The sequence below is a fragment of the Haliotis rubra genome, unplaced genomic scaffold, assembly GCF_003918875.1.
Source record: "Haliotis rubra isolate DU_JTF1 unplaced genomic scaffold, ASM391887v1 Scf235, whole genome shotgun sequence".
NCBI lineage: Eukaryota > Metazoa > Mollusca > Gastropoda > Lepetellida > Haliotidae > Haliotis > Haliotis rubra.
The window spans coordinates 840612-853058 of NW_025766392.1; the positions used below are offsets into that span (position 1 = coordinate 840612).

The 12447-nt window shown below is 39.1% G+C and overlaps 1 protein-coding gene and 1 long non-coding RNA gene across 7 annotated transcripts in view; both read right to left on the reverse strand.

Annotated features, from left to right (window-relative positions):
- Nucleotides 1–2794: 2794 nt before the first annotated feature.
- Nucleotides 2795–4111, reverse strand: LOC124278325. Its single transcript, XR_006899059.1, has 2 exons — nt 3859–4111; nt 2795–3674 (listed from the first exon to the last, which is right to left on the reverse strand). It is a non-coding gene; the product is annotated as an uncharacterized LOC124278325 (long non-coding RNA).
- Nucleotides 4112–7138: 3027 nt separating this feature from the next.
- The window catches only part of LOC124278326, a 63175-nt gene continuing 57866 nt past the window's right edge, over nt 7139–12447 (reverse strand). For all 6 annotated transcript variants that reach the window (XM_046714047.1, XM_046714046.1, XM_046714049.1 and 3 more), the window contains exons 12-14: nt 12167–12370; nt 11754–11863; nt 7139–9204 (exon numbers count right to left, since the gene is read on the reverse strand). In XM_046714047.1, the coding sequence (XP_046570003.1) occupies nt 8323–9204; nt 11754–11863; nt 12167–12370 (1196 nt within the window). In that variant the 3' untranslated portion in view covers nt 7139–8322. The remainder of the gene's footprint in view (nt 9205–11753; nt 11864–12166; nt 12371–12447) is intronic.

The window sequence follows — 12447 nt, forward strand, 5'->3', positions numbered from 1 at the left end:
TGAGATAACCAACTCCATTTTCAATGTAAGAGAATAATTGTCTTCTTTGGTTTTATTTCCATATTTGACTGTTAGTTGTATTGATTTGTCAGTAAGCATTGTTTAACATGCTTAAAGGTGGAAGGGTTTAAAGAAACCAAGGATTTGAAGGAAACTATGCTCTGCAAGTATCATCAATTATATAATTTGTAAACATAACATATTTTCTTTAAATAGTAAAGTAATCTGAAGATCTTATAGAAATGTACATTGAAAATTAATTGGCCAGACAAACATGATGAAATATCTAAGATAGAGACTGGTTTTGATTCCTATTTTGACTATTATATGGTTTGGAAAAAGAAATACTAGTATACTGATGGAGTAACGTAAAAAAAACCTTGTCCTTTGTAAACGTAATTTGTCATAATGACACATTTATATTGATTGAAAGAAATAAAGAAAAATTACATGTATGAAATACATATATCATAAAAGTCAGTATAAAAGTATGCTTCTTTCTTCTGTTTTGGCCTTCTTTGATGTTTTTCAATAACCGATATTAATAGATCTTATTTATATAATTTTATCTGGAAAGCAAGAAATCCAAAAACAGAATCTTATACAAGAATACTTCTGATATGATGCTGTGATTGGGAATAATTGTGTTCTAATGTACAAAGCGTTTTGTATATATGACTGTGTATATTCGTTGTCTGTCTCTCAAACATGGTGTACATGGTTCGACAGCTGCACCCAGGAGGACGGGGGGCACATATTTATGTTTTTGAGAGTTTAATATCACAGCATGAATACCAAATAAAAATATTTAAATAACCAGCTCCTTCTTGCTTGTGTGTTGAACTTTAAAGAATGTATTCTTGACAAGTTTGTTTGGTGTGGTTCATCTGAAGTTTCAAAGCACTTTTACCTGCAACATCCCAAGGTGATGATGTGTCACAGCTGCAGATGACAAGCAGTTTTACCTAAGTTTTTCTTCTTCTCTTGCAAGAGAAGGTGTGTAAGTGAGTTGGGGTTTACACCAATTTTTGCAATATTCCAGCAATATCATGGCAGGGGACACCACAAATGGGCTTCACACATTGTACCCATGAGGGGAATCGAACCCGGGTTTTCGGAGTGATGAGCGAACACTTTAATCATTAGACTGCACTACTGCCTATAGTAAGTCTGGATATTCCACCGGTATTGCTAGAGTATTTAGTTTCCGAACTCAGCAATATTCCAGCTATATCACAGTGCCCTGTAGAAGATTGTGTCTGGGCCAAACAATCAAGTGATTGATATTATGAACAATGTCTCTGGGTATGATCACACATGATCAACCAGTTCGCGGAGTCCGTCCACTTGATTGAATATATTTGCCTCAACCAAGTCTGTAATCAATTCAAAAACAATTTCAAATAAAGTGAGTGACTTTAGTTTTATGCCACTTTTAGCAATATTACAACAATATCAGAGCGAGGGACACCAGAAATAGGCTTTCACACATTGTACCCATGTGGGGAATCGAACCAGGGTCTTCAGCGTCATGAGCAAATTTATTAATCACCAGGCTACCCCACCGCCCCAATTTCAAATTCAGCATACTCAACAACAATCTCTGTATAAAACTGTTTTATTCCAATTATTAAAATAACAAGGTTTGCATGTGCAAAGCATCAGGCATGTTTGGAATAAAAATACAAACAATACAACAATGTTTTCTGTGTACAATTGAAAACATTGTACATGTTGATTATTCAGCAACAACACAAAATGTGATATCCAACAGGATGCGTTTACATCATCTCTTTCACAGAATAAATACCACGGTATTGATAAGGGTGGAGAAGGTTGCCAAAGAATGCATTCACCACAAATACACATTAACATTACTAAACACTTTGTAAATATTGCTGGAAGAATGTTTAATTGTTTCAGGACAATCATTGGAATATATTTCACAACTCTCTAAGAGTTATTGTCTGATGAAATTAGCAGTTTAAAAAAAGCAACGGGTAAACTGCACTTTTAAAGCAAAAAAATGCAAAGCAACTCGTGAATAAAGTGCAACAAGTACTTTGATTCATATCTTTTAACCATTTAAACAATTATGTGTGAATGTTAAAACTATCTGCCATTGTAAATAATAGACACAGAATGTTAAAAAACAAAATGTCAACATAAAATCTGAAACCAACATGGCTATAAAAGAGTAAACTATTCAAAGCTAGTTTAGAACATTGGAAGGCTGTCCGTTGCCATAGTCACCAGCCATGACTGATTAACTGTGGTCATGTGAACAAGCTGTGTGTTCTTCAACCTTTTCCAAGTTCGTGGTATTGACATGCAGTTCCTCAATGTAAGTGAAGTCTGATGATAAAACCTTGGGCTTCAAATGGAATTTACAAAAAGTATACAATTCAAACACATCTAAGAACGCCCACTTTAGGAATGCTGTTAGCTGTAATACGCACAAGCCATGATAAATGAATCATAGTCAGATAAAAATATAGTTCTTTAACTTAATTTGATTAGTACTTTTATCAATACACAGTTCCTAAAGAAATAGTCCAGTCATGATAAAACTCTTGGCAACAAATTGAAATTATTAAAAGTATACTATCATTAAAATTAAGAGCACACATGAAAACGTGGCTTCAATTTTTTTTAGAATTTACTAAGATACAGCAAGATACGTATTTCACCTAATATTTTAATTTTACTTTCTTTGAAATCTCATCACATAAGAATGAAATTAACTGAAACAAAATTAGATGAAATTTAAGTAGGGCTGTTACAATACACTTCATTTCCATTAGCAGTCTATAAAACGTTTGGCCTCACTATGATTCCAGTTAAGGAAAACTAAGCACAAAAACTGAAGCTCCACCTCCACTACGATTACTTTCTGATGCAGCACCTTCAACTACTACTGCTTTGTTTAATGCCGCATTCAGCAATATTCCAGCTATATGGCAGTCTGTAAATAATCGAGTCTGGACCAGACAATCCAGTGATCAAAAGCATAAGTATCGGCCTTCAACAAAAATTTCTCAAAGCTTAAAGTCTTTCATTTTACCACCGAGTACTTCCAGTCGAAAAACATTGATCTTAAAATATATTACAATAATGCTCTCAGAGATAGCCTTGACCTTTCATGGACAAATCAAAAAGGTGTTACATCCTGGAAACAATATACACTTCAAGTTTAATTATACATTCATTACTACTATATTTGAAAGTGTAACAAGTTCTTGAGCGAGATCTTCCTATTTTGTAAGTTATGTAACCTTGACCTCTGACCTCATTACACCTCCAAGTGGAACAAGACCATTGTAGGATATACTGTCAAATATATTTGAGCCATTATTTGTGAGAAAAATTATTCGGTTGAAAAATTCTTAAAAGGTGCATAAATGATGGTATATACCGAACTTAAAGATAACTGCATTAAAATGTGTTATGTAAGCACTTTTCTATCTCATGACCTCAACCTTTGACCTTTTCATGACATGTGCCAAAAGAATTCCCAAGGGTCAGTTAGGAGAAGTCCAACAATAACTTCTAATGTTAAAAATTTGTGTCGTAGCCTTTAGCAAAATCACCATCAAAGGTCAAATTCCAACAAAAACTTAAAGCACTCCTGTTTCATAGGACTGCCAACAATAAACTTGCCTTCAGAAAATATACTGACTGACTGACTGAGTTTGGTTTTTACGCCGCTTTTAGCAATATTCCAGCAACATCATGGCGGGGGACACCAGAAATGGGCTACACACATTGTGGCCATGTGGGGATTCGAACCCGGGTCTTCGGCGTGACGAGTGCCAACGCTTTAACCATTAGGCTACCCCACCACCCCAGAAAATATACAATGTGTGCCACCTTACGCATAGTTAGATACAATTGTTATACTTCTGTGTTAAAGAATGGTAGTTATGATCATCTTAAAGCAAACATTGCTTTGTACAACAGCACCCTTGAAACTAATTACAAGCACCAATTATTCTTATTTAGTGAGGTGGCCTAGTGGTAAAAGCGTTTACTCCATATTAATGCCTGGGTTTGATTCTCCTTCATATTGTTGGAATATTACTGAAAGTTTTGTCAGACCATACTCACTCAGTATGTTGTTAGAGAGGTATCATGTCTTAGTACTTAGCCTCATATGCTACTTATGTGACAACATATCACGATGGAGCAAGAATTTAGTGATTTGTTCCAGTCTGTTACTCACACCACACCGTTAAATAAGGGGTTCGACAGGTATCATGGTTTATACTTGACCTCATAATAAGCTACTTATGTGACAACATATGACAATGCAGCAAGATTTTATAGATTTGTTCCAGCCCGTTACTCACACCAATCTGTAAAATAAGTGGTTCGACAGGTATCATGTCTTAGTACTTGGCCTCATAATATGCTACTTATGTGACAACATATCCCAATTCAGCAAGAGTTTAGTGATTTGTTCCAGTCTGTTACTCACACCATACTGTAAAATATGTTTTACGACAGGTATCATGGTTTAATGCTTTACCTCATAACAGTACTTATGTGACAATATCTCACAATGCAGCAAGCGTTCATTGAATTGTTCCAGCCCTTTAATAACAACCGACCATGATGACCTGCAGGGCCCCACATTGAACAAAGCAACCTTAGAGCTAAGGTGATCGTAACTCCCATACCTTAACATAGACTTACGACAGTCGTACAGCTAAGGTGATCGTAACTCCCATACCTTAACATAGACTTACGACAGTCCCGTACTAGACCTAAGGTGATCGTAACTCCCATACCTTAACATAGACTTACGACAGTCGTACAGCTAAGGTGATCGTAACTCCCATACCTTAACATAGACTTACGACAGTCGTACTGCTAAGGTGATCGTAACTCCCATACCTTAACATAGACTTACGACAGTCGTACTGCTAAGGTGATCGTAACTCCCATACCTTAACATAGACTTACGACAGTCGTACAGCTAAGGTGATCGTAACTCCCATACCTTAACATAGACTTACGACAGTTCTGGCACTAAGGTTGCTTTGTGAAATGTCACCCCGAATTCACTTAAATCACATGCAGAGTAATAAAACAGCCAAACATAAAACACACTTGCCACATAAAACACAACCAACTGTAACCTGTGTAACTGCAGATATGTATCGGAATACTAGAGGTTCTAGACCATCAGGACGCAACAGGCATTGTTCTTCCAGCTTCATTCAGTATAGCAGTGTATCGCCCTGCATGACATTCACTCTATGAGTTTACAAAACACTTGCCTACAAATCAATGTGGGTACTTAAAAATATAACTGTACATTTTCTTATTGGTAAAGCTACTAATTAATGAAAACACACAAGTTTCAACATGGCAAGATACAGAGAGATAATTCATTGTTTTCAGGAGTTAGAATATCATACTCATTGTTCAACATTTCTTAAAAACAGTGAGGATATAATCTTGTATGGTTTGGTTATTTCATTTAATAACATAACAATGACAATTTGTCAAAAGAAATGTCAAATACAAAAGTTTTGTGACATTGTTCCGCAACTGAAAATATTTGATTGGCTGACTATGGATGTACAGGTACATGTGTACTCATCCAGGGAGCATCGGTTGATCAGATTTGTCTTCAATATTGATTAGGTACACAATCACAACCAATTTGTAAAGGTAATCATCCAAGCATTATCAGTGACAATAACAATTATTTGCTGCAAAATTAAATTTAGCTCTACAAAACTTTGTAATCTGTCTGTGGACATTCTGTTTGGTACTTGTGACTGACTGACTGAGTTTGGTTTTACGCCGCCTTTAGCAATATTCCAGCAACATCACGGCGGGGGACACCAGAAATGGGCTTCACACATTGTACCCATGTGGGGATTCGAACCGGGGTCTTCGGCGTGACGAGACAACGCTTTAACCACTAGGCTACCCCACCGCCCCTTGGTACTTGTGAAGCCCTGAAGTCTCAATACAGATTGACAGTTCCTTGTTTGAAACAAAATTTAATAAACAAGTGAAGAAATTCTAATTTTAAGTCTGGACTTCATGTTTCTTATTGGAAAAAAAGAGTTAAACCATGCATGCCACAGATGAATTTATCTTACGTTATTGATTCCAGAAGCAACACTTTTCGTTGTCCCATTATGTTGGCAAAGTATATTATCGGCATCCAATTTTCATGTGTATAGCACATAACACGACCAGAGACTGGTCCAGTGATTATCGGATGTTATACGGCATATACCAATTGAGATACTCCAATGTTATACAGCATTAAGAAGGCTACTGTATATCTGGTGTTTATAACACATATTATCACTATCATATGATATACCACAGATGTTAAGGACCATTTATCGGTAATTATTTCATATTCCTGTAGTTAAACTGTCAAGCAATGACATATTAACTGTAGTGATATGAAAGAATTAGTTGGTCCTCAGTTGCTTTAGTATACTATTCCACAGCACTGTCCTAGTGTTTCTTCATTTCATCCATTATTGCAGTAGTTCAGTACAGTGTTTCTATATAGCACAAATGTTAACATGATTCAAAATGTATGTATGTGTACAAAAACATTCTTGTATGTTTGAGTGTATCCCTGTCTGGCGAAATAATGAAGCTATAGATTACGGTAAGTGGGGGTGAGTGAGTGAGTGAGTGTGGTTTAGTGCCACTTGAACAGTATTACAGTTATATACTTCCCATCAAAAGTTTAGACTCACTAGTGTAAATATAGCCGCTTACTTCAGGCAACTGTTCTAAATTAAATTTTGCAAAATATCCTGTTTAAAGGTACTGTTTACACATAAGCTGATGCATTGTAAAACAAATTCGTACAGTTGAAAGGATTATTGTCATGAGTTAAAAAAATGATAAAACTCAGTGAAAATTGGCGAATTCTTTACACCAAAACTTTTTACATGCATGATATTGGCACATGCTTTTCAGCAATTTGATGCATAATCCTCTTGCAATTCATCTGCATTAGGTTTGCAGTTGGTTCCCCTAAGTTAGTGGAGAAATCAATCTTTGATGTAACCAAACATATCTACATAACATATAGTGACAATTTTCAGTGAGTCTAGCTAATCTTTTGAAGGGAAGTCTATCATGGCATCACTGTATAATGTGGAAGAAACCCTGGAATGACGCCAGTCTATGATAGGTCTTTGGTGAAACCCTACAGCATGCGTACAGTACTGAAAAAACAAGAACATAGAGTGAATCAACAATCACAGGATTCTGGCATGACAAAGGGAAGTAATTCTGCTCAAGCACACTGAATTTCAGAGCCCTTGACAACTGGGCCAGTGTGTGCCAGCCCGACATTACTCACGGCTAGAAGTTCTGTCCAGCTTGTATCGCCCTGACAGGCTCTATTTGGGATCTCACCAGCAGATGAAAGTGTTTGGGTAAATATATCCATGTATGAGGACAATAACAAATATCTTGTAAAACATTAATCTGCTTACAGTAAAGTATATACATGAATCTTTTAAACATCCACAAAGGAAAACGTGTGTTGTATCTGTTGCTAGAAACAGACATGGCACACCCAAACACCCTGTCTACTAAGTGGCAGTCTCTCAAGGAGGAATGTTCCAAGTTTGAGTGAATCTCGTGTAGTCACGTGACAACTTGTCAATCGTCTATTTGCATGAGATATGTATAAATTGCATTGAAGTTCAACTCTCACACATTCCACAACACTACAGTGTTCTACGTATCCCTGAAACTGTTGCTCAGAGGAAGATGGGCAAGATGGCAGCTGTACCATGCTATGTACCACTGTACCATGTACCAGCGTATAACATATCCTCTCTCAACTAAAACGCCTCATGTATCTTTTCTCAGATGTAAAACTCAAAGCTTACAGAGCTGAATTTTCAACAGTTCTGGGGTTTGTTTGTTTCTGATATAACCAGCTATCACACAGTGTCAGTGTTTCTTTAAAGAAAACAGTTTGTGAAAACTGGCTGTGTTTTGATCACAATCTCTAAACGATCCAAATATGTGGTTCCATCAACAAATAGATCATATAAATCACAATATGACAATGGTCACTCACAGAAGTAAGAATAGATTTGAAGTAGCTTGCAGAAATCACAATGAGGTGATATTATCTCAGAGAAATCACAGGACGGTGATATGTCTTGCAATGCAGCCACACTCCTGGGCAAAAATAATCATCCCGATTCCGTGGTTCCATGTTGAGATCTCTGTTCTAACAACCATTTCACACAGATTAAGTTTGATGCACATCTGCACCGACAAGATCACATAAATCTGTGATGTATCACAGAATCACACAAATATATCTGGATCACCACCATCACCTGTGTCCAAAGAAAGCGAGAGATATGTCCCTCGTAACCGATCATCATGTGGTTGTTGTTCCTCTCTCTCTGGCTGCCTATGCCTTCGAGGGCTCGGAGCTGGCACAACGGCAGTTGATGGAACACGTAGTACAACCTCTCCACCCTCGGCAGAACTGTCTCTCACATGGGAAGGAGAATGGCTACTGTCAGACTGCCTGCCTCTCCTCCCTCGTTGCCGTGGACGATCAGATGGTGGTCGAGGCTCTGGTTCTGTTGGATGATCAGGTTCTGATCGATTTCTTGAAGATTTCTTCTTCCTTTTGGCTGTCTGATCCCGATCTTTCCCATGGGCAGCTAAACTGTCTCTACTTCTTCCTTGACCTTGACTGTCACCTTGACCTGGGCAGGCTGCCGCACCTTGCTCCCTCACAGCCTCACTTTCACTTTGTGGTTTGGGATCCTTGTTTCCCAGTGTGGATGAACTCACTGGACATTCTATGAACTCATCCACCGGCTTACTGAATCTCTGCTGGTTCGTGCGACCTGACTCCTCGTGGACTGGAGCAGACGACACAGATGAGTCACGTGGAGGATAACAGTCTCTCTCTGCAACTGTGGAATCAGACGAAAATGACGCTTGGCATAGGTGGCGCTCCATTTGTGATCCATCTGATGATGTGTCTGAAGCTCTTGGAATGTCGCAGGAGTGGGACTCAAGTGAGTCCGTGGAACTCGTGGAATCTGCTGATTGGTTGAGTACATTCTGTGATGCCGTCAGTCGAGGTACATCTGTTGGGCTGGTTGCTTCTTCGTAGGTGGGTGGGTTAACAAGCCCATTGTTGACGTCTGGCTGCGACCACATGAATGCCTGTAAGTATAGAAACTGAGTCAGGCCGACCGGGTTATATACTTTATACTAGTCATGTCAACTATGGCATTCAGAAGGGGGCAGTAACGGGTGGTGAGGTGAAATGGGGTAAATATTGCATTGCAAGATTACTGTGTTTATCCATCGACAGGCAGACCTAGCTGTCTATAGAGTTAACTATCTATAGGCCCATCCCTTACAATGCGTACCACCACAACTGGCCTTGTATAAAACCTTCCCCCATACTACTACATGAGAGTTGACAATGTATAAGCCCATTGCCTCTAACAAAAGCATACCATGACATCTGGCCATGTATAAAGCTATACCCTGACCATGAAAAAACCCTACAATTCAATACTTAAATGTACACTAACAACTGACTATGTATAAGCCCACCCATCCCATAATGAAGTGCACCAGGGCAACTTACCATGTATAAACCCACCCATCTGATATTAAAGTGTACCAGGACAAATGATCACGTATAAACACAAAAAGCCATACTAAAATATACCAAGATAACTGACCATGTATAAGACCACCCATCACACTCTAAAGTATACCAGGACAACTGACCATGTATAAGCCCACCCATCCCACTCTAAAGTATATCAGGACAACTGACTATGTATAAGACCACCCATCCAATTCTAAAGTATATCAGGACAACTGACCATGTATAAGACCACCCATCCCATTCTAAAGTATATCAGGACAACTGACTATGTATAAGACCACCCATCCCACTCTAAAGTATATCAGGACAACTGACTATGTATAAGACCACCCATCCCATTCTAAAGTATACCAGGACAACTGACCATGTATCAGACCACCCATCCCACTCTAAAGTATATCAGGACAACTGACCATGTATAAGACCACCCATCCCACACTAAAGTATACCAGGACAACTGACCATGTATAAGACCACCCATCCCACTCTAAAGTATATCAGGACAACTGACCATGTATAAGACCACCCATCCCACTCTAAAGTATACCAGGACAACTGACCATGTATCAGACCACCCATCCCATTCTAAAGTGTATCAGGACAACTGACCATGTATAAGCCAACCCATCACACTCTAAAGTATATCAGGACGACTGACCATGTATAAGACCACCCATCCCATTCTAAACTATATCAGGACAACTGACTATGTATAAGACCACCCATCCCATTCTAAAGTATATCAGGACAACTGACTATGTATAAGACCACCCATCCCATTCTAAAGTATATCAGAACAACTGACCATGTATAAGACCACCCATCCCACACTAAAGTATATCAGGACAACTGACCATGTATAAGACCACCCATCACACTCTAAAGTATACCAGGACAACTGACCATGTATAAGACCACCCATCCCATTCTAAAGTATACCAGGACAACTGACCATGTATAAGACCACCCATCCCACACTAAAGTATATCAGGACGACTGACCATGTATAAGACCACCCATCCCATTCTTAAGTATATCAGGACAACTGACTATCAGGACAACTGACTATGAAGACCACCCATCCCATTCTAAAAGTATGCCAGGACAATGTGACCATGTATAAGACCACCCATCCCATTCTAAAGTATGCCAGGACAACTGACCATGTATAAGCCCACCCATCCCACACTAAAGTATATCAGGACAACTGACCATGTATAAGACCACCCATCCCACTCTAAAGTATACCAGGACAACTGACCATGTATCAGACCACCCATCCCATTCTAAAGTGTATCAGGACAATTGACTATGTATAAGACCACCCATCCCATTCTAAAGTATACCAGGACAACTGACCATGTATAAGACCACCCATCCCATTCTAAAGTATACCAGGACAACTGACCATGTATAAGACCACCCATCCCACACTAAAGTATACCAGGACAACTGACTATGTATAAGACCACCCATCCCATTCTAAAGTATACCAGGACAACTGACCATGTATAAGACCACCCATCCCACTCTAAAGTGTACCAGGACAACTGACCATGTATAAGACCACCCATCCCACACTAAAGTATACCAGGACAACTGACCATGTATAAGCCCACCCATCCCATTCTATAGTATACCAGGACAACTGACCATGTATAAGACCACCCATCCCATTCTAAAGTGTATCAGGACAACTGACCATGTATAAGACCACCCATCGCATTCTAAAGTATATCAGGACAACTGACCATGTATAAGACCACCCATCCCATTCTAAAGTGTATCAGGACAACTGACCATGTATAAGACCACCCATCCCATTCTAAAGTATACCAGGACAACTGACCATGTATAAGACCACCCATCCCAAAGTATACCAGGACAACTGACAATGTATAAGACCACCCATCCCATTCTAAAGTGTATCAGGACAACTGACCATGTATAAGCCCACCCATCCCACACTAAAGTATACCAGGACAACTGACCATGTATAAGCCCACCCATCCCATTCTAAAGTGTATCAGGACAACTGACCATGTATAAGACCACCCATCCCATTCTAAAGTATGCCAGGACAACTGACCATGTTTAGATAGCCAATAGGAGTGTTCTGGATGACTTCATCGTAAGAAGGAGGAGCATCTTGCTGGATTGTTAGGTTCATCCTGATCCTGCTTCTGTTCCTTCCTCGTCCTGCAACATGAGAAACACACACTGGATTTCTGGAGACGGTTGTAGTTGTAAATAAACTTACATCTTAGACACAAGAAATTGCATATAATATTTTCCACCAACAAATTACATTTACCTCTCATAATGTAACACAGTCAGTTAAGACAAAAAGATGAAATTGTTTCTAAAATGTATGGGCAAAACATGACTATGAATAAGTTTGCTTTGTTGGTTACACAGTCCCAGTAAAACTGGTAATGAATTTGTTTCAGCACAAAAAAGAAACCCTTGTCATAAAGAACTGTGAACGTGATGAAAACTCACGGTTTCTACGAGCCATGTTGCCGCTGACCGAGCTGATTGGTTGTCGGCCATTGAGGGGCGTCTGCTGGGACAACGTACGACATCGGCGGATGAAGATGATGAGCAGACAGATGACGACGATGAGGAAGATGGAGATGACCATTGGGATGATGACGCCGATACTGATGGTGTAGGAGTAGCGGGAATATTCTCCATCTTTGACGCCTGGAACAAAATCTGGGCATTATCTCCTGTAGCAAATTATTAACGTAGTGTATACTCCCCAGGGAGCTGGGAATGAA